The sequence below is a fragment of the Artemia sp. Qi Xiang Cuo genome, chromosome 9, assembly GCF_049724085.1.
Source record: "Artemia sp. Qi Xiang Cuo chromosome 9, ASM4972408v1, whole genome shotgun sequence".
Lineage (NCBI taxonomy): Eukaryota > Metazoa > Arthropoda > Branchiopoda > Anostraca > Artemiidae > Artemia > Artemia sp. Qi Xiang Cuo.
This window is the reverse complement of record NC_142802.1, coordinates 29199903-29223182: the sequence shown is the minus strand read 5'-3', so window position 1 is coordinate 29223182 and position 23280 is coordinate 29199903. Positions and strand designations below refer to the sequence as shown.

The 23280-nt window shown below is 36.6% G+C and overlaps 1 protein-coding gene and 1 long non-coding RNA gene across 3 annotated transcripts in view; one reads left to right on the top strand and one right to left on the bottom strand.

The window, feature by feature from the left end:
• The window catches only part of LOC148948538 (uncharacterized), a 68372-nt gene extending 52581 nt beyond the window's left edge, over nt 1-15791 (top strand). The window contains exon 2 of the long non-coding RNA XR_016142197.1: nt 14813-15791. This is a non-coding gene — a long non-coding RNA (uncharacterized LOC148948538). The remainder of the gene's footprint in view (nt 1-14812) is intronic.
• Nucleotides 15792-16392: 601 nt separating this feature from the next.
• The window catches only part of homer (protein), a 58152-nt gene continuing 51264 nt past the window's right edge, over nt 16393-23280 (bottom strand). For both annotated transcript variants that reach the window (XM_089094447.1, XM_089094448.1), the window contains exon 9: nt 16393-22514. In XM_089094447.1, the coding sequence (XP_088950573.1) occupies nt 22329-22514 (186 nt within the window). In that variant the 3' untranslated portion in view covers nt 16393-22328. The remainder of the gene's footprint in view (nt 22515-23280) is intronic.

The following is a 23280-nucleotide window of genomic DNA, read 5'->3' as shown; positions in this document are numbered from 1 at the left end:
ACTTACTTGTACTTGTTACGGGACCAGACGCAGACGCCTCATTCGGCATCTAGAAGACTATGTATGATTGACTCCCATTCTTAGCGATCTTGTGCCAGCTCTTCAGCAAACCGGAGCCAGTAACTCTTCCACTTTATGCCAAACTTTTGAAATCCACCAAGTAGATCAAGGTCTGTTTTGGAAGTTGTCCACTAATTCTTAAATTACCCACCAGGTCGCGTGCGCCAATCTGGCAACGGGGCAGCTAGAAGCACTTGCTTTATGATGCGGTCATTGGGTCTTCTAAGGACATGACCAAGCCAACGCAGTCTTCTCTGTTTGACAATCATGGCGGCGAATTCGATGTTACAGCAGCGTTGGGGAACATCAACATTTGAGATTTTGTCAAAGTATCGAACCCTCAGAAATTTTCATAGACAGCAGTGGACAAATAATTCCAAATCATGGAGATGAAGAGCCTTCAGTGGCCAAGTTTCAACTGCATAAAAGAGAATAGATCTAACAGCCGGTTTATAGACAGAAATTTTTGTCTTCATGCTGCTCTCCCGACGGATCCACAAATGGCGGTAAGGATGCGAGAAGATGGCTTGGGCTTTGTTGATTCTGTTCTGTACGTTAAGGTCATAGCCTACACGTGGGTCTATTATTGAGCCAAGATAGGTGAAGCTGTCGACTTTTTCCAATTCTTGTCCGTAAAGCACAAGCTGATAATCCAACTGTATGTTTAGGTCCATGACTTTAGTTTTGGCTGTTTTTATTTTCATACCCAGTAGCTGAGAGAAATTTGCTATTTCATATAACATTGCTTGGGCAGTTGCTGGATCACAAGCAAGAGCGCCGATATCATCCGCGTAGTCCAAGTCAGACACGTTAATGCCCAATCCCATAACAACACCATAAAAACTCGAGAGTGCACTCTCTAGAATCCAGTTTATACAGGGGTTAAATAAAACAGGGGACAATATGCACCCCTGTTTTACACCACTTTCAACATTGAAGGGCTCAGTTTCTTCGCCCAGTTCTCTTACTGTCGATTTGCAATGGTTGTAGTAGGCCTTTAACAGCTCTATGAATTCAACCGGTAGGCCATCTTCCAACATGATTTGCCAAAGGTTTTCGTGAGCTACAGAGTTGAAAGTAGCCACAAAATCAAAGAAAATGTTAATTATAGGGAGTTTGTAGCGTTGGAACTGTTGGAGAATAAGGCGAAGAGTGAAGACCTGGTCAGTGCACCCTCTTCCTTTCCGATATCCGCATTGATTTTCACGTCTCCACTCATCCCTTGCTTCCTCGAACCTCTTAAGTAAAATCATCGAAAATACTTTGGTAGCCATATCCATAAGTGATATCCCTCGGTAGTTGCGGCTGTCGCATTTATTACCCTTTTTAAATACTGGTATTTTAATTACTGACACCTTCCAATGAGACGGAAAGGTCTTCTTCTCCCATATCAGACTGAAGAGGGTTTCTAGCTGCTCCGTTACAACGTGTGGTGACGCCTTGTAGACCTCGGAAGGGAGACCATCTTCTCCAGGAGACTTATTGTTTATTAGCCGTTTAATCACGTTTAGAATCTCTGAAGCTGAAGGTGGTGCCATGTCGATTTCAGATGGTGGTCTTTCAGCTGTTGGTGGCAGCATCGGCGTCGCATCTTGCATCATCTGTATTTGGATTAAGCAGGTCTTCTTCCAGTGATTCTTCCAGTGATCGAGTTTACCTTGTACGTCAGGGATCACACTTCCTTGAGCGTCTTTTAAGGGACCAGCGATAGGTGACTTTATTCCAGTTATTTCCTTGAGGGTTCTATACAGCCTTCTCGTGTAATTATTTCTGGCTTCTTTTTTCATCTCTAAAGCTACAACATCCCAAAACTGTTGGCGGTCTTGACGTAAGCTTGTTTTAAGCTGTTTGCGTAGCGACTTTTTTATTGCGATTGATGCGTCTGATGCCTGTCGCCTAGCCTCGAGTAGCTTTACAGTTTTCTCTGAGACATAATTTCTTCCTGCTCTTTGCAGGGGCATAGCCGATAACTTCTGCGGCCACCTTTTCAGTGGTGTTCCGGAGTTATTTCCATCGGATGGTAGGGTCTTCATCACAGTTGGTCAGGCTTGCGAATTGCTGCTGTAACTTCAGACAAAAGTCTTCTTTCACTGCTTGGATTTTCAGTTTCTCCACGTTTAACTTCCTTTTTGGGGGTTGTCTCTTCCTCGCACTAAACTTCAGGAGTATTTTTGCACCTACAAGGTTATGATTGCTTCCAGAGTTTGACCCCATGCACGCCCCTCTGTAATCTTGAGATCGATGACTGAGGAGTAACAACGCTGATGGATCAGTATATGGTCAATTTGGGCAATTGTGGAGCCATCGTTTGAGCGCCAGGTTATTTTTTGGGAGGGTTTGTGTTGGAACATAGTGTTGGTGATGGTAAGGTTTTGAGATCTCACGAACTGGAGTAGTCTATCCCCATTGCAGCATTGCTGGCCGTAAGTGAATGGGTCAAAAATATCACGAACATTGGGGTCTGTTGGACCAACATGGGAGTTCCAATCACCCGCTAAAATTAGAAAGTCTCGTTTGGGGTATTTCTACATTGTAATCTCCAGATCAGTGTAGAAGGAGTCATTATCAGCATCCGTTGCCAGTCTCATTGGTGCATTAACAGCAATTATAGAAATGTTGGATAATCTTCCCTTAAGTCTTAGTCTGGCTATTCTTGGGTTCACTGGATCCCATGCAAGAAGCACTTTTTGCGCACAGTGCCCTATCATAAAGCCGACTCCATGGTCACTGGATCCCTCATATGCACCAGAGTTGAGGAATAAGTAGGAGTTGTCGGAGTCATGGACTGGTATGGTTTCTTCAGACACTCCGTTCAATCTTGTCTCTGATAGACAAAGAGTGTCTGCTTGGTAACGGTTCATTTCCATAGCCATCACTAGCCTTGTTGATTCTCGCTTCGCCGATCTCACTTTCCAGCTATAAGCTCGGAATTCATCCTTCTGTAAACTTATTTCAAAGGGAATAGCTCGTACACTTGTCGATCTCGCCGCCATGCCAGGGAGCGGGATCGCGTCGCTTACCGGGGGTGCCGTAGTAGGCACGACATTTCTGGGAGTATTCATTTCTTCATAGATGTTTCATGGGAATTTAATTAACCGACCGGTCCCATCCCCTGTCAGCCCCTCCTCCTTTCTCAACACGGCCTTGGAACCGGCTATGGCAGAGTTGTATGTATATATATATATATATATATATATATATATATATATATATATATATATATATATATATATATATATTAACTATTTAATTATGAAAGTTACTTACTTCGAAAAACCACTCATCTTCACTTTGTATGTTCATAATTATCACTTTTTCAGTCATCAAAGAGCTTTCCAAATGATAATAATAAAAGAATTTGTAAGCTCTATTTTTATTGGACGAATAATCACTGAACCAAAATACGTTAAAAAGAGAATTCCTGTCTTTAAATAGAATAACGCTCTATGCAAGTGTTAAGTGATATGACAAATTCCTTTTTCGATTACGGTATAAATTGTGTAAGTTCCAGATTTTAGAAGAAATTACGTTTGATGGTGGAGCAAGGTTTAGTGTCCTATACATGGGTGTAAGTTCATTTGCAAGTTCAGTAGCATGGGGTACTTACTACTAGTTTCTACGAATACACTTTCTATAAAAACCTTATATGCCCCAAGGGCATAACTTGCAACCCTTGCCAGAGGGCTGTGGGGGGTGGGTTGTAATCTTCAAAGACATAATTTCCAGACTTCTCAAATACATTGATCAAAATGCCTATATCAAAATTTTGACCAGAAGTGTTTTGAGAAATGATGGGCGTAGGGGAGGGTAGTCGTCCTTTGATTACTTCTGAATATCAAAAGGGCACTAGCACTCTCAATTTCCAATCTAATGAACCCTTTTTGAAGTTTCTGCATCAACACCTTCAATAAAAACTTTATATGCCCCCAGGGCATAAGTTACAACCCTTGCCCTGAGGGCTGTGGGGGGATCATCCTCAAAGACATAATTTCTGGACCTTTCAACTACCTTGAACAAAATGGCTATCTCAAAATTTTGATTGGATGTGTTTGTAGAAGTGTGGGTGGGGGAGGAGGGTTAGTTACCCTCCAATCACTTTCGACTATTAAAAAGGGAATTAACTGTTTCAATTTCCAATCGAACGAGCCCTTTTTGAAACCTCTTCGATAACTCCTTCGATACGAAGTTCCCTGGTCTAAGACAAAAAAATTAATAAATAATACATTGTGCCAACATCGCTCTGTACTTAGGCAGCGCTATTGCGCTGCCTATTATTAGCCATGGCTTGATGGCAACTTGATTTTAATTAAAAGATCACCAGATTATTGCGCAATTCATTTGCTGCTTCTAGCAGTGTGCTAACTGCTAAGAGTAAGTACAAGACCGATGTACGGTCAGTGTGTCCGGAATCCATGCTGCTCCTCCCGAGATGTTCGTTCAACTTTTATTGGACTCTGTTAAGGAGTATAGTCGCCTATGATTTGCTAGGCATTGATTCAAGGCTGATAACTCTCCAGTTTTCTCACTTTGTAGCGTCGCCTTTTTAGAATTTTTTTTGACGAGTTTTTTTGTCCAATCCTTAGGAATTTCTTCTGTTCTCCAAACTATAGAGAAAAACATGATCCACATAGTTATGCATGCAGCTACTGAGCATTTAGTCATTTCTGCCGCAATCAAGTCTTCCCATGGGACTTTCCGGATATCAGCTTCTTAGCCACCCTTAGGATCTCCCCACCAGAAGGTGCTTAGATATTGACTTCTAGATTTAGAAATGGCGTGTCTGGTATATCTGAAGTCTGTTTCACAACTTATCGCAATGCGTCGCACAGGCTTCTTTAGGGCCAGTAAGAAGGCGTACAAACTCATCTTTGATGGGTGCATCTGTCCTTGGTTTTTTCTTAACTATCTCATTGGTGATGCGCTACACTAACCGCATTTATATTAGTACCTGCTGTATTTGTGTTTGCTATGATTATTTATTTAATTTCCGTTCGTTTTGGGTTTCATTTATCTTTTAATAGTAATTTCTGGCCGTTTTGAGTTTGAATTATTATAGGTTTTTATTTCTGCTGATCTTAAGTTTAATATGGTCTTAACTTTTCGCTGAAAAACTTCTTTCCGGGAAGTTTTTTTTTTAAGTAATCAAGTAAAGAGATTAATCCTGAGCAATTAGATTCCTTAATGAGGCTTCTAGCTTTATTGTAAACCCTAGAAAGGGGTTTTAAAGGATAAGAAATTGTTTCCATTATCACCTCTTAGCTTCTTGAATGAGGTTTCTAGCTTTATGGTAAGAAATTAAAAAATGGACTGAACACCTTTACACATTTAAACATCTTCTTTCATAGCGGCACGAATGAAGGACATTCAAAAAGTATGTTTTAAAAAAGTTAGGAGGAAATTAGAATCATTAACCACGATTGTAGTTGTAGTAGTGGATAAGAAAAAAAAAATTAAATTTAAGAAACACTGGCACGGAGATTGGCAAGTTTCATCAGCTTATATGCATAGACGCATTAATTCATGACAGAAAAGTTTCACAGGATGTTTGAATTAGGCAAAACTGGTTACTTAATTATGCCTCTCTTTTATCACCATGTATTGCAACTATTCCTGTCAGGTGGCTGTGTACCTGCTCGCGCATCGGAATGCTTTTTTATATGCTACCTAACATCTCTTCGGATAATAAATCTATGATTGTATATTCTAGACACGCGTTGACAACTGACTGATTCTAAAAGTAAAGGATTTCTTAGTTCAATGAAGCGAGATCTTGGACAAGATGCATTTTGAACAAGGGATTCTTTAACTACATCTCCTTAATAGGAGAACGGCTTAATTCTGGGAAACTTAATTTAAAATATATTTCTGATAACATTTCAAAACCCTATCATGGCAATCATGTTTCTCCAAGGGGATTTTGCTTTCACCTCTGCGGCCGGTTGTTTATAAAGAAGGGCGGTATTTTGCTTCAAGTTCGAGATTTGTTTCGTTATAATTCGTTCAGTAGTAGTTTAAAGTTCCACAAATGTTCGAAAATAGCCTAAGGTTGTACTGATCCAGGGAAATCATTCTATTACGAACATATTTGATAAATTTGCTAATTTCAAGAACGTTGCATTCGTATTAAAAGAACATAAACAGGCAACACAAAAGACAATAATATTTAATAGGCTCATTGCAAACAAGTTTAAAGAAAAGTACGTAGCACTAAAGAATTTCTTAGGAAAATTCTGACAAATCTTCTGAAGTGATCAATATAAGGAATCAAATAAATATCCCCCCTCCCTCAGTCAGTTTGATTCAATTATTCTTGCTTGAACTTTAAAATGGAGAACTTAAAACGGTGCACTTTGGTGAAAAATCAGAACCTCGTTCATTTTACCAAAAAAGGAAAGAAAAAAGGGAGTTTAAACTGATTGTAAATAGTAGCTTTTCACAGGCAGCGGCATAGCGGTGCCTATAGCGCTACTTGTTTTTTTTTTTTTTTTTTACTAAGCCACTTCGCATGGATAAAATTATCGTAAAAACCTCGGAGGGGCTCATTTGATTGGAAATTGAAAGTTCTAGTGCCCTTTGAAAGAGTCAAAAGGGATTGTAGGACAACCGACCCCTCCCAAATCTCTTTCTTCGACCCTTCCCTCAAAAACACCCGATAAAAATTTTGAGATAGCCAGTTTTTTCTGTATAGTTGGAAGATCTATGTCAATAACTATACCTCTGAGGATGACATAAATCCCATACCCCTTGGGGCAAAGGCTGTAAGCAATGCAATGCAACTTCAATCTGATAACATGGGGTATTTGTTAATGGGAAAGGAGGGCGGGTTTTAACTTGGATCTCCAAACGGGTATTAAAGTGAAAGGTATTAAGGGTATTAAGTTCAAGCCTTCGGGGAATGTTGTGAGGAGTGTTGAACTGAACCAAAGTCACTGTGTGCATTTGCCTAATGTCTTACGCCTAAAGGACGTATCAGCAATATCTCTGAAACGGCGTAGAGAATCATGTTCAAACTATCAGGGCACGATGATAGAAACTGACGAAAAGAATCATGTTCAACAAACAAAAAGGCAATATGTGCATGCTGCAACTACAACTATTACTACTACTACAGCTACGATTTCTACATAGACGACTACTACTACTAAGGCTTATGATATTAAGGAGAAAATTTTAAAAGGGAAGTTGAACTAAATCATACTGTGTGCATGTGGGTTGTCAAAAGACTGTATCAGCAATGTCTCATGAATGACTTATGGTATCAAATTGAAACTTCCAGAGCATGATGAGGGGATGTTCAACTGATGTAAGGGCAATATGCGCGTGCTACTATTACTACTAATAATACCAATACTACTAAGGCTAAGTGCATTAAGATGAAAATTCTAGGTTGTAAAAATGTGCATTCGCTACATCTCAGGAACGGTTCCATTGCAACAGAACTCTCGTGTAACTGAGCCCCGTGCAACTAAACCCTCGTCCAATTCAACCCCCGTGTAGCTCAACCCTCGTATAACTCAAACCCCGTTTATCGAGCCTCCGTTTAACTGAACCCCATTCAATTGAGCCCTCATTCAACGCATCCACCGTGCAACTGAACTCTCATGCAACTCATTCCCCATTTAAGTCAAACCTTGTTTGATGAGCCCCAATTCAACTTAAATCCCATGCAACTAAATCATCATTCAGCTCAATATTCTTGTAAGTGTTTTTTTTTATGATGTTTCAACACAATCGAAACATCATATTATGATGTCACCCCCCCCCCCCGTCTAAATATCAATAATTTATTCTTCTGTCTTATATTTGAAAGTTGGCAAAAAATTTCATACCCAGGGCCCAAACACACTTGAATCTGATTGTTGCAGCAATAGCTAACTCTAGTACATAGAAAACCACGGTCCATAGTAGCCAAAACCTTAAAAACACGTAAAAAAAACTGTTTCGCAAGAAAAATTGCCTTTAATGCTGATTACGGAATAATATCTATTTAGATTCATCTTAATAGTAAAAGTTTATTACGGATACAAATTTCTGGGAACTTTAAAAAGAGCTGGAATAGCTGACAAGCCTCCTTTTTTATGTTTTATTTCTCCAATACAAATGGGGCACTAGAACATCTTAAAGGGATGTTTAAGGTCATTTGAAAGATACTTTTTATAATTTCGTCAAGACAACACCATCATAAAATGCCTTATGGCACCGCAATACGGTTTTCACGTCATTTCTGAAGTGTAAAGGATTGATCGTGGTTGCAGCGGTAGCTGCAATCTAGTTAAGGGCGAAGACGGCACATGGTAACCACAAATAGCCTGAAACCCCTGCAAATGGCGTCGGATCGAAACAAAAAGTACACCATTGTAATTTCGTCAAGACAACACCATCATAAAATGCCTTATGGCACCGCAATACGGTTTTCCCGTCATTTCTGAAGTGTAAAGGATTGATCGTGGTTGCAGCAGTAGCTGCAATCTGTTTCAGTGCGAATACGGCACATGGTAACCACAAATAGCCTGAAACCCCTGCAAATGGCGTCAGATCGAAACAAAAAGTACACCATTGTAATTTCGTCAAGACAACACCATCATAAAATGCCTTATGGCACCCCAATACGGTTTGCACGTCATTTCTAAAGTGTAAAGGATTGATCGCGGTTGCAGCGGTAGCTGCAATCTAGTTAAGGGCGAAGACGGCACATGGTAACCACAAATAGCCTGAAACCCCTGCAAATGGCGTCAGATCAAAACAAAAAGTACACCATTGTAATTTCGTGAAGACAACACCATCATAAAATGCCTTATGGCACCCCAATACGGTTTGCACGTCATTTCTAAAGTGTAAAGGATTGATCGCGGTTGCAGCGGTAGCTGCAATCTAGTTAAGGGCGAAGACGGCACATGGTAACCACAAATAGCCTGAAACCCCTGCAAATGGCGTCGGATCAAAACAAAAAGTGCACCATTGTAATTTCGTCAAGACAACACCATCATAAAATGCCTTATGGTACCGCAATACGGTTTTCACGTCATTTCTGAAATGTAAAGGATTGATCGCGGTTGCAGCGGTACCTGCAATCTAGTTAAGGGCGAAGACGGCACATGGTAACCACAAATAGCCTGAAACCCTTGCAAATAGCGTCGTACCGAAACAAAAAGTACACCATTGTAGTTTCGTTAAGACAAAACCACCATAAATTGCCTTATGGCACCGCAATACGGTTTTCACGTCATTTCTGAAGTGTAAAGGATTGATCGCGGTTGCAGCTTAGCTGAAATCTAGTTAAGTGCGAAGACGGCACATGGTAACCACAAATAGCCTGAAACCCCTGCAAATGGCGTCAGATCGAAACAAAAAGTACACCATTGTAATTTCGTCAAGACAACACCATCATAAAATGCCTTTTGGCACCGCAATACGGTTTGCACGTCAATTCTCAATTGTAAATGATTGATCGCGGTTGCATCGGTAGCTGCAATCTAGTTAAGGGCGAAGACGGCACATGGTAACCACAAATAGCCTGAAACCCCTGCAAATGGCGTCGGATCGAAACAAAAAGTGCACCATTGTAATTTCGTCAAGACAACACCATCATAAAATGCCTTATGGTACCGCAATACGGTTTTCACGTCATTTCTGAAATGTAAAGGATTAATCGCTGTTGCAGCGGTAGCTGCAATCTAGTTAAGTGCGAAGACATTACATAGTAACCACAAAAAGCCTGAAAGCCCTGCAAATAGCGTCGCATCGAAACAAAAATTACACCATTGGGATTGTCTTTGCCGAAAACCAAGGGCTAATTCTAAAGGAAATTGCTACATCTACTGCCTCTTGTAATTAACAGTACACTATATTTTAAGATAAAATTCCTTTTTTGACAAATACCATAAAAGGTGTACCACTGAAATCTCCCCAATCAAAAACCCTTAAACTGGTGTTTCAAATCCCTCTTTTGAATACTCCACTTCCCAGTCTCCCTTGTGATTGGAAAATAAATAGAGTTTTGAAAAAAACTACAAAGTGAAAAAAACAACAACATTCAAATACAGAGATAATTAATGATAGATGCTATTTATTTTCAAATCAGCATTAAAATTAATTACGAAACCAATTCTTGGGAATTCCAAAATTCTTTGAACGATGAAGTTTTGAACTTTGAAGTTCAAATTTCTTTGAGCGATGATTCAATTGAATGAGGTTGAGCTGCACGGGGGTTGGATTAAATGGGGGTTGAGTTAAACGGGGTTCAGTTACACGAGGGTTCAGTTACGTGCACACCCTTAGGAACAGCTTAGGGCATTAAATTGGAACTATCAGGGTATGTTGAGGAGGATGTTGAACTAACCAAAAGACGCTATGTGAATACTACTACTCCTGCTGTTATGACTACTACTGCTACTATCACTCCTTCCACCGCTCCTACTCCGACCATTGCTACTGAAACTACTATTATTGCTGAGGCTAAGGGTATTAAGTTGAAACTTATATACTGAATTAGTTAAAAGACACTATGTGCATACTACTATTAATAATAATTTATTGCTACTAATACTACTCGTACTACTACTGCTGCTAATACTACTACTTCAACTACCACTAATGCTACTTCGATACCACTACTCCGGCTAAGGCGTTAAGGTGAAAAATTCAGAGCAGGTTGGCAAAGGGTTATATCAGCAATATCTAAGGAACGACTTAGGGTACTAAGTTTAAACTTTCAGGGAATGATAAGGGGGATATGACAGAGAGAAAAATCTAAAAAAAAACAAAAAAAAAACAACAAAGTAATGGGTCTACGGCCAATAAAAGGAAAACAAATGACGAATAAAACGATGGATATTTCACCTGTATAAAACTAGGCGTCTTCAGCGCTAAATATAGAAATAACAAGAAAAGATAATTCTACAATAATCTATATATTATAAAATAAAAACCAAATAAAATCTGAAACTAAAATCAAAACAATAGAAAAAGAAGAAATAAACCAATATATATATATATATATATATATATATATATATATATATATATATATATATATATATATATATATATATATATATATATATATGTACATATATACATATAGATGTACATATATATATAGATGTACATATATACATGAGATAGCATTATCTCAGAAACGGCTGAGAGCATTGAATTAAAACTTTCAGGGCTATATATATATATAGATGTACATATGTACATGAGATAGCATTATCTCAGAAACGGCTGAGAGCATTGAATTAAAACTTTCAGGGCTATATATATATATAGATGTACATATATACATGAGATAGCATTATCACAGAAACGGCTGAGAGCATTGAATTAAAACTTTCAGGGCTACCACAACTACTCCTACTTGTTTTACTACTGTTGCTGCAACGACTACTTATGCTAAAGCTACTATTTATAATTGCAATAATGACTATTTAGGACTGTGGCTACTTGTTACTGAAGAGCTTGTTTTGTCGAGAAAATGTCGCGCAACAATCAAGATTTTTTTCAAAATGCTTTAAATCCGAAATGCCTCATCGCAATAAAAATGAACGACTTTAAATCGAATATGCAGCTAAAACTGAAGCTCGATATAAAATTATTTAATTGGGCCAACAAAACAAATAGAGAATAGCGTGTTGGACAACTTTCAGGTAGATCATTTTCTTCAAGTCCCTGAAGCTAAACCCCGCAATTATTTTCGATTACTTTCTGGCGTGTGCCCCTCATGAAGGACTGGAGAAATCGAACTGAAAACAGATCGTCGTTTTGCGTGATTACTCCTTAAAATGAAACACAAAAGGATACCTCCGGAAACATTTTTTTCTTTTTTTTGTTTAATACTTACACATATTTACTGACACTAAACCACTCAGTATGACCCGATAAAGGTTATTGGTTAGAATGGTTTATTGCTACTAGTATTAATGAAACACTAAGTGAAGTGGTAAGAACAGAAGTCTGTCCAATTCTCATGCTGAATAAGAACTGGGACAAATTGAATAAAATTTCCAAGGAAAACGCTTGTTTCTTCTTATTCATCAACACAGGGAGTTTGGTGTTCCCGTACAATACTTCATTAACATAATTGTAGCTTTTTTAACTAAATATATAACATATAAAATAGTGCAGCCTGTGCACTACCCTAGCAGGTAAACAACCCCCAAATATGTAACTAGAATTGTTTTAAATTTATTTTGGTAACAGACAAACAGACTTAAATTACGGGCTTTGTCTCCTTCAAATACCTTAGAAAACCTTCGCTGGTGACATGTTGTCAGTAGTTTATAAAAAGTTATTGATCATGGACATACCTGAAAACAAAGGAGGGGGGGGGGACAAAAACATAATTTAAAGATTGCTTATAGGGAATATAAAAATTACTAATTTAAACCAAGTTTGCTGTGATAATGCGTGTTTCTTCTTTCTCTTAAAATATTTTTTTTACAATAATAATTAATGAGCATATTCTTCATATTGATAAAGTTTTGGAAGGGAATAATAAAAAGAAGAAAATAAAAAATAAATTCATGGAGTATTACAATGAACCATTCCTGGCATAGCATAGGTAATGAGGCAGAAAAATCGTTCAAAGAATGGTGCGAAGGACCCCCCCCCCCCCACACACACACCCACAAAAAAAATATTTGGCAACAAAGTTGAGCCACGTTTCCCCTGAAAGTGTTTTTTCTCTTATTCTTCACTAAGATTTTGATACAAAGTCAAAATTTGCTCATGGAATGGGGATCTCCGAAGCCACCGAATGGTAAAATTATTGCCCAAAAATTCTGCCTTTTCTGTTATTGTTTTTTTTTTTAAGGAGGCCTTCAAACCGATTGTAAAGAACATCTCTCTGATCCTGCGCAGTTTGGTATAGAAACCACTGTTTAAAGTAAATATTAGTGGATGCAGCGGTTTACATGCCGTCATAGCGAGAAATGTTAGCTAATAAATGCGTTCCCGTAAGCTAACAGAAGATTGTTAACTACACTGTTACAAAATTTCTTTAGCAAACAGAACCAGTGTCGAAAATTTTTAAGCAATATATTAAAAAAAACAAAAAAAAACCTGAAAATTGAGAATTTACATTGATAGAGAATCCAAAATGAAATCAGCGGTTAGAAGTGAAGCAAAAGTGAGAATCACAAAGAGTCCAAAAAGATCCTGTAAAATAGATGATTCTTTGATGCATCAACAGGAAGGTGGAATTGAATTCACACCAGAATTTTTATTTCACTTGAAATTTCTGGTTTGACACCTCACGACTTAAAACTGAAGAATAACACGATGATTTGCTAATACACAAGCGGGGAATCAAATATAAAATATATACAAGCCATCTGCGTGCCGGGACCCAGTACTGTATTTACGTAAGAGTTTATCTTACTTCTCGGTGGCATGGTAAAAAATAAAACTTTTAATGACATTACAGTGGCGACATATTAAGGCATTGATCAAATGAGTTAAGTCATTTGTTCTGTTCACACAGAGAATAAGAAATTTGAAGTAAAGGAGTCATTTCTAGACTATTATCATCAGACTGGTAAAAAAGCCATGGACATTAAACATGATCAAATAAAAAAAAAAGTTTTTTCAACTCAAAGTAAGGAGTAAAATTAAAGCTTAAAACGAACAGAAATTATTAAGCATATGAGGGGTTGCCCGCCTCCTCAACACCTCGCTCTTAATGCTAAAGTTTTTTGGTACTTTTGAAAATGTTTCTTATTGTTCTAATAAACGAACCTTGTGTTTAGGGAGCCTTCCTTTCTAGCCTAGCTCCCTGTTGGCTCTATTTAATTATTTGTGTTTGTTTATATTTGTATGAAATAAAATTTATCTATCTATCTAACAGGAGTCGTTATTAAAGAATTGGGACAACGTTCAAGCGTTAGCGTAAAGACCGAGGTGATGAGTAGGGGGCAACTCCCCTTGTATACGTAATCATTTCTGTTCGTTTCAAGTTTTAATGTTGCTCCTTACTTTGAGCTGGAAAACTTTTTTTTAATTTAATTTCTAGCCGTTTTTAAATAATGCCAAGATATCTGGTTTCTACCTCCACAACCCCCCCCCTCCCAAGGAAAAATACTCCAGACAATTCAATCCCGGGGAAAATTTACCCCGGACAATTACCCTTGAAACCTCCACTAGTAAAGTTGAGTCGGCAAAGAGAAAGTAAGACGAATAAAGATAATTTCATATTGGAATTCTAGCAAATTACCCCAGCTTAAAGCTTCAACTGAAAAGTTCACCCCTTGGGAACTTCTCTCCCCATAGAAAACTCCCCCAGCAGAAAATTCAAACCCCACCCCACCTAAAAAATGTAAGCACACTTCCCAATAACAAACACTATACGTGCACAATGGGTAAATTTTATAACTAATTATAACAAGTAATATTTTTATAACTAGGGTGTGTTTCTCCCCTTTTTCGGAAATCAGGCAAATTTCAGAGGGTAATAGCCTTTGATGGGTAACACTAAACATAGGGAATCTTATATATTTGTAATCAGCATAATAAGCCGATTTTTCGATATATCTATTGATGCCAAAATCCCGTTTTTTAGAGTTTTGATTACTATTGAGCCACGTCACTCCTTACTTACAGTTCTTTACCATGAACTGTTTGATGTTTTAAAGAAAATTGAAAAAAATAGTCTGGATAATAATAGCAATTTGCCAAAGGTAAAAAAAAAGGATTCGTGAATTTAATCCTAAAGCATTGTTTGAACCTTGTGCCAACCATTCACTCAATCTTTTAGGAGAGTACTCTTTTGCAACAGTTCCTTAATGTGTGACATTTTTTGGGGATTTCCGAAAGATTGCTCCTCTGGCTCATCACAAAGACGGGATATCCTCTTGGCAAATGCTCAAGTTACGGTGAAGTGGCTTGTAGAAACCAGGTGAAGTGCTCACTATGAAGCTGCTAAGCCTGTGTTACAGTGCTTTAAGAAGATTGCTGATACAATTAAGGAACTCTGTGACCCTCCAGGAACTATCGATACTAGGGCAGCAGCTCAAAGTTTACAACTTACAGTGTGTGAATTCGTATTTTTGTATTTTTTTTGTCGGTGGAATAGTGTAACCACGCTCGAAAGTACCAGCAAATTGTTGGAATAAGTTGAAAAAGTACCTGAAAAAAAATTAGAAGTACCTCATTTTGATCAGATATTGTCTTTTAATCAGATACCTATTTATAGGTATCCGGAACTTGATAACGAGTTCACAAGCCAAAATGCCAATAATTATTTGCCAGTTTAGTTGAGAATTGCAAAGAGATATCTTCAGACGAGGCTTGTAAGTAGAATTCTTAGAGACTACTGCAGTTTTTATTTGAATATCAGCTTTCAGACTCTACGCCAAATCTAACTTTAGAATTAAGATTTTGCCTAACCCTGTGACTCTGTTGCTTCCTGTGAGAAGAGGTTTTCCTTAATCAAGTTTATTAAAAGTTTTCTCATATCTACTTTGAGCCAAACTAGCTTAGCTATTTTATCTAATGTGATCGGTGTGGCCGATCTCAAGTTAGAGTGAAAATATTCTAAGTAAAAATTAAGTAGGGTTTTTCTAGGTTAAAAAACCTTTTTTCTAGGTTAAAAAAAAGTGTATGTTGTTATGATCCATTATTATGCAACATGGATTTTATAATAATGTTAGTGCAACTATTACTTTTTTAAATGCTGTATTTTGTTTATACTTTGTTACGCATTAATTTATCTACATTAAATGTTTACATACAGATTCTTTAAAATGCATAATTTGCTTTTCCTTTCACTTTTTTGTTTCCATAATGTAAAGCCTTTAAGTAAGTGTTGTTAATTGTACGTTTAACAGTTTGGAAGAAAATTCAAAACAGTGGGAGGGGGGGGGGGGACAGGTTAAAATTCCGCCCCGGGTGTCAGAACACCTTTCTACGACACTGTGGAAGAGCCAATATCTGCTTAAATTCATAGGAAGTATTAAGACCTGCTATAATGGCACAAACAATTTTCAATGCCTCTTTCTCAAAGTCTGCCAATAAAAATTTTATTTACTATACACCGAACAGAAGCCACACTGTTCACCTATATACAATAATTTGTTGCAGAAATATATATGTTTTACAAAAAAAGAATCCATTTTTGTAAAAAAAAATAAAAATTAAAAAGGACACGCAAGATACGCCACTTTGTTTGTGGTCAACCATCACGCTCAGAATCATAGAAAAAAAAGAGAAGAAAAAGAACGATTTCCATGGACCAGCCCGAAGTCATCACTGGTCTGATTTATTCTGGGGGTCTCATTTTCAAGACCATTGGAATAGACATCCCAAAAACGAGTTTCCTAAACTTAGAGAATCGTGTACATTATGTAAATTTATTTAATTTAAACACACCTATGGGCAAAACAAACAAAACTAAAAACAAAACACTAAAAACACTCTGGTTGTCATGGAATGTAGCTCAAACCTAAACAAGACAAACAAATCAATTTTTCATAAGATTTACACTTGGCCCATATATTCTATAGGTTCACTTCTAAAATTCTAAACGGAATCCCTGAAGAAGAGGGGGGACGGGGGATTAATCCCGTCGACACTCGCTTGACAATTGATTATGCCATAGATCAAGTAAAGAGAAACGATTATTATTGTACTTAAGCTTATAATAAATCATTGATATATTTTCTTGTATTCTAAACCCCTTGAAAACTACTTACTTAGAAATTTTCAAGAAACTTGATTAATCGTCAAATGTAGAATACTTAAAATAGTCAAGAAACATACTTAGAAACTAGGCCCTAAAATATTGGAAAGACAGAAAAGAGACCAATGAAAAAGTTCCTAATACAATTGCAAACCCCAAATACAGCATAAAGTACAAAAAGAAGAGGTCGCGTATATAAAGGGACGAGCAGATGTTTCTGGATCCATCATTTTCTTTTTCTTTAGATATGAACTAAAATATGTCTACATTTTTTATTTTCATGCAATTTTTAACGTTCCCTTGTTATCCCATCCATCGGCATGCATGCCTGAAACAACAGGAAAATAACAAAATATTGAAATAATGAGTACATCATTGAAATTATCATTGTCAAAAACCCTTGGATGGAGGTTTACAGACCCCGCCTCGAAGAACAAGTAAAACCATGTTTATTCCATGTTTTCTGTGAAACAAAGATTTTTACCCAGCTATAAATTTGTAACCTGTATCGAAAAGAAAACATTTACATCGTTTGATTCATTAGTTCCAGATATGTCAATTTACCTGGAAAGAATCACAGTATTGCTTCTCTAGAGAATGATCTGAATCTGCTTAAAAATACTAAACTTTTCGTATTTTTACGGGTTTTTAATGCCTTACCAACGTCTTTTTTCAATCCAAAGAAAATTTTACAAATATAAAACGGTCGCCACTATTGAATGATAGCAAAATAGTTGTTTTATGTTGAAATATTAAACCCATTGGAATGCGGAAGAATAAAAAAACAAAGACTTGCACAGGGAACACAGGTGAAAATGGATTTTTTCTTGCTTTTCTTTTAGAAATATCAAAATCACTCAATATCATTTATGAACGGAAAAGAATATGATTTAGAAATTAGCCAGTCCTGTCAGTAAAATAGGACATATTAATAGCGGCAGAAGGGCCTATTATCAATAGCGGCAGAAGGGCATATTATCAATAGCGGCAAGAGGGACTATTGTCAATAGCGGCAGAAGGGCCTATTATCAATAGCCGCAGAAGGGCCTATTATAATGCTGAAGTAAGGGTTCCTTAAGACACGTCTTTTAACTTTATTAGGGCAATACTGCAAGTTTTAATAAGAAAACCAAGAACAAATTCCACGGTCACAGTGCCTTTGTCAAAATCACGATTCCAAGAATAAACACGAGACAGGTATATCAAACCAGTTGATAAAATTAATTTGCAAAAACACAAAACCAATTGGCACTAGGAAGTCTGAACTAAAAAAATAAAATACATAATTATTCAAAAAGACAAAAACAGACTTATAGCAAGAGATAGAGAGCATACAATATAAGCACAAAAACATACAAAGAAAAAACATCCTTTATTACGGCACATCTTGAAAACACCAGCCCCTCCGTCCAAAATCCTACTCTTGTATTTTTGCCATATCAATGCTCAGCATTGTCATCTTGCCGGAGAATAAAACCCAAAGTGGAAACAAAACTATTTCTTGAACGGAAAAATTCCTACTAAACTGAAAAATAAATTAAGCTGCTAATTTTGAGTTTACATCCGTGAAGGGGGCCGGGCTGTCAAGCACGCTCCTGTCGCCCCCGTTATTGCACAAAATTCTCCCTTAGCTCTAAAGGAAAAAAGTTCAAGAAAAAAAAATATTAATAGAACTCACAGAAACAGATGATTTGGAGTGATATTTACGAACAAAACTTTCTGGGTGAAAAAGATCTAATTTAGCATCTAGACTTTGGGACGAGTAAGATTACAATATGATACTATAGAACACATATGTTTGTCCTGTGGTGGTGAATTAAGCTTCATCTCATTTTGGTAATACAGGACCCAGATTCCGAAATCAGCTGCACAAACATACTACAGGGCCGACACAAGGACCTTAATAGTCAAGAAGCGTCATTAATACAGTGGCGGATACAAGGGGGGCGAGGCGAGGTTCCCCCCTAAAGTACTCTAAAGTAGTGTAATTTACTTAATTAACGCAAGTTTGCGTTAATTAAACTTGCTCCAAACACAAGTTTATTGGATCAACCTATTTTGCACCCCCCCCCCCAAAACAAAAATCCTGGATCCGCCCCTGCATTAATACAATGCAGAACAGAAATTTCACCCAAAATTTTTCTTGGAATTGAGGATATTACAGGTTTGGCTTTCATATTTCTGACTTTTTGAATCTCACACTAAAAATTCATTAACACTGTTCTGGTTATAAGAGATTTATGGATGAATAGTTATCCGTAACAGTTTTGTATTTGCCCATAAAAACACGCCTATAAATTTATCATAAACACTTTCTAAAAGCTCTTTAAAAGTAGTTGCCTTTTTTGCCAGTTTGTTATTTTCTTTATACCTACTTCTCATGTTTAAGGTAGCTGAATCTATATTACAAAAGGTCTGGTATATCTAGTCTTTTTGTATTTTTTTTGTTGTTGTGAAAACTTGGGCAAAAAAAGTTTAAATTTATGAAAATTTTTGGCAATACAGCTTTTCGTATTGAATACAAAATGTCATCATATTTTTTCTAGAACCCCCAGTTTTTCAGTAAGGATTTTTAAAGCATCTTTTCCGGAACAACTGGTGTTCCAGACGTCTCGTTCCAGATTTGTTGAATTATAAAATTATTCCTGGTGATGGTTAAATTTATTCCAAAAGGTCTTGGAATTTCTTGGGAATTTAGAAGGATGATAGAAATGGATATTCTGGCATTTGGTAGATTCATGCTAGGCAACAAAAATAGATAATAACATGCATGGTATCAGACTAACGACGCTTCTTGACTTGCACTGTTACAACAGTTGTGTTCGAACCCTGGGTACCGTATTACCGAGCTGAGTTCACATCCAACGGACAAGGTAATAGCCGCAGTAATCAGTCAAAATTTCTAAAAACGGGAAATAAAGTTAAATATTTCTTTCAACTTTGACCAGACTGGGGAAGGACCGAAAGCTCCTATCACAAATTTAAAATTTCTTTTTTTTTCGAATCTACGCACTTACCCCGTTTTCCCAAAAATTTTCTGCCAAAAAAAAGAGCGTATTCTTAACCTAAACATTTATATTTTTGTTCACTGTAACGGAATTTCCATGAAGAAGTTAATGCTCCTTGCACACTTCTCATCAGAGAATATTACTCCTATCCCTCTTTGGAAAGAGCATTTCAGCAGTTGTAATGACGTCAGAACTGAAATCTTATAAATACAATTGACACAATACACAAAATAGTGACCAGAAAGCGAGTATTTCAAAACCCAGACTAATATTTATTTTATGACTTTAATGGGTAGAGTTATCCCTGTTTGTCTGGTCTCACCACACTACATAAGGGAACCGTAACCACTAATCTAGGAAAGGGGAAAAATTCAGAAGATGATGGAATATTCTAGCAGGTACAACTATTTAATGCAGTAGGCCTTTCAAAGTAAAGGAAGAGCTTAGTGTAGATACTTAAGATTAAGTCGGAAGACTGACCAAGAAATACTGCGGGTCAAAGTTCGATTTGTCAACTACAATCGAAACGCATTAACTACAGTTTTCCTTGTTCAATTAGATTGAAAAAAAAAAATAGCTGGGAAAATCACATTGTTTAGGAAGCGTTAAAATTTTTTTCCTAAAAAGTGAATTATACAAGTGACACTTATAATTTCCACGTCCAACCACCTATGATATCCACCGCCCTTAAGGCAGCTTCATTATATTATATGAGATTTATACTATGAAATGTGAAATTGAGCAATAATAATCAACTAATATTGAATTACAGCCAAGAGATCAGCTTGTCTCTATTGCTTGGTTTCTATAAAATAGAAAAAAAGAAGCGGTCACAGGTACATTCTGCATCATGCAGAAGAAATTCTATTCATAAGATATAAAATCTGATTTTAAAAGCGTTTTATGCTATCACATTTCAACACGTTACTCCCCCCAGTCCACTCCTCATATTTATATAAATAACAAGGTCGCTTAGTAAGAAAGACTGAAAAAAAAGATGAATACAATTCTGTTATAGAGTTTAGGAAAGCTACACCAACAACACGAGCCCAAAAATAATTCAGAAACACCCAATATGTCTCAAACACTGAATAGAGACAAAATAAACTTATGTAATTTTCGGCGGCAAATGAACGAAGAAATTTAGAAAAGAATACAACAACTGGGATTTGATTACAGTTATAAAGACAACCTTAGCTGACAATCTCAGTCAAACGCACAGAAAGAGAGGTAAAATAGTAGGATGGGAAGTCAAAGACATGGAGTTTAAGTCAAAATTCGAGTAATATTATCTGAAGACTGTAAATTTGCAATTTAAACATTTTAGCGAATTTAAAGTCACTTTTAATTGTAATGAGCCAAAAAATTATTTTCTTTCAAAAAAAAATAATCTGTAGCTAACATCACGTTTCTACTTTCAGACTGGGGAAAACAATTTCAAATAAAATTTTTATATATGTTTCTTCTAAAAATGGTGAAGAGCGATCTTCACAATCTACAATATGGCTCATACAACGTTTGTTGCCCAACCGAAATATAGTGCATAATTCCCAAGATGTAATTTTAGTTTCATAACTTTCTACATACAAAAGCAAGCTTTCAAGATCTTGATTTAATACCTATATAACTACACTAAGCTGTTACAATGCGATATTGAGTCATTACTTCTTCTAATCTTACAAATTTTTTACATATAACCGCGATCTTCTGATATCTTTACACAATATCAAATGCATGCCGTCAAGCTATTATGACACATTGTTGATTCGTTAATTCGCCGATTTCATAAATTTCAGCAACACATTAGTGATTTTACAAGATCTTTAGATGATAGTAGTATATCACACTAAGCTATAATTATTCCAAGGCTTTTAGAGTTTCTGTTTTAAATAACGGAAAAGATCTTACATCTTTGCTTTTTAAAAATGATAGTTAAATCTCCTATCTACCTTATTTTATTAAAGGTGGTTGCAAAATTTACTTCTAAATATCCGTTCGATTAACTTGAATTACCACAAAGTTCTTTGAAACATTTTGAATGCAGGTTTACTGGCTTTAGACAATGTTCTGTGAGTTCCAACTCGTTATAGGAGTTGAAATCTAACTTCCCTTGGGTTTATGTTTTATTGTTTCAATTTTTTTTTCAAGTTATTTTTTTTTGGATTTTGGAGTTCCGGACTGCAATATGGTTTAGAAACAAACGTTAACAATGTTGCGATGATAAATTTTCTCGAACTATTTGTAATCTTTGCCAAACTTTATTCAGTCGTTTTAATCCTTCTACCAGAAATCCCAATCGGTATGCACTGTTGCCAAAATTATAAACTAATCAGCATATATAATTTCGACACATTGTAAACCACCGAAAGCATAAAAAACATTAAATCTTCTTGGTATCAATAAAATAACTAAAAAAAACAGCTGACTAAACAAAAAACTCAAAATAACTACAAATGATAGGTCCTAGAATTTCTTTAAGATAGGAAAAAACAACTACGAGAATTAGCGAAACACACAAAAACAACAAATTAACAACAAAATATCTGAATGCACTGGCCTAGACTTTATGGTTCAATGGACAAAAACTAGCCTTCTAAAATGTTCCTTACGTCTATATGGGCATCTTCAATTTCTTTAATTTTTTCAAGAAATACGACACGTAGGTTTTCAATTAAAATGGATTGAGAACGACTGCTGTTAAGCGCTGCGTCAATTCGGGAGAGCACGAGACGCGTGGTTTTCTCATTTTTTTGCGACTCTTCGTATAAACACTATAAAGAAAAACAGTAAAAATTATAGGCATTAGCATTCATTTCTAGAAAATACATTGCTGCAGTGCTAAGTGATTAATTTCGGTGAAACTGGGGAGAGGGGGTTCATCAAAACTACGAACATAATAGGGCGGAGTCAAGAAGCACTGACAACTATTGAGAGACGAGTCTTTAAGAGAAAGGGGCATTCCGCAAGGATCTATCTTTGGACCAAGACTCTTTTTAATTTATGCTAATGGCCACGTTAATGCGATTAAAATCTACAATTTGCTGTCGGAAAAGGGGTTTAGACAGACCCATTCGACAAATTAATTGAGAAACATATCGTTGGGGCCCGTGCCCCTTTTTTATCAGATAAATTCTCTTTCTCTTATACATAGATTTACCAACAATATAATCTTATTAACGAGTTAAACTCTCGTATAGGTTAGCCTGTTTTCAATGTAGTTTCGAAAGAGAAAAGAAATTAGTTTGTATTGAAGTTCAATTTTTATCTGGCTAAGTCTTCTCATTGATATATAATTTATGCGTAAAGCAAGCTCAATTTTGAATCTCAATACATTTTATTGGCCCACCGCGTCACGTGATGGCGAAGGTGGCGTTTTACCTCTCGTCTTTATGACTTTATTAGACTGTATTCCCCAAACCATGATGGGGTTAAGAAGAGACTATTGAGAATTATCACCATTATAGAATCCACAGGAGGACCCGTTCCCATAGGACAAATAGTGTGGCACTTATTCTCCCCACAGGTAGTCAACTTGTT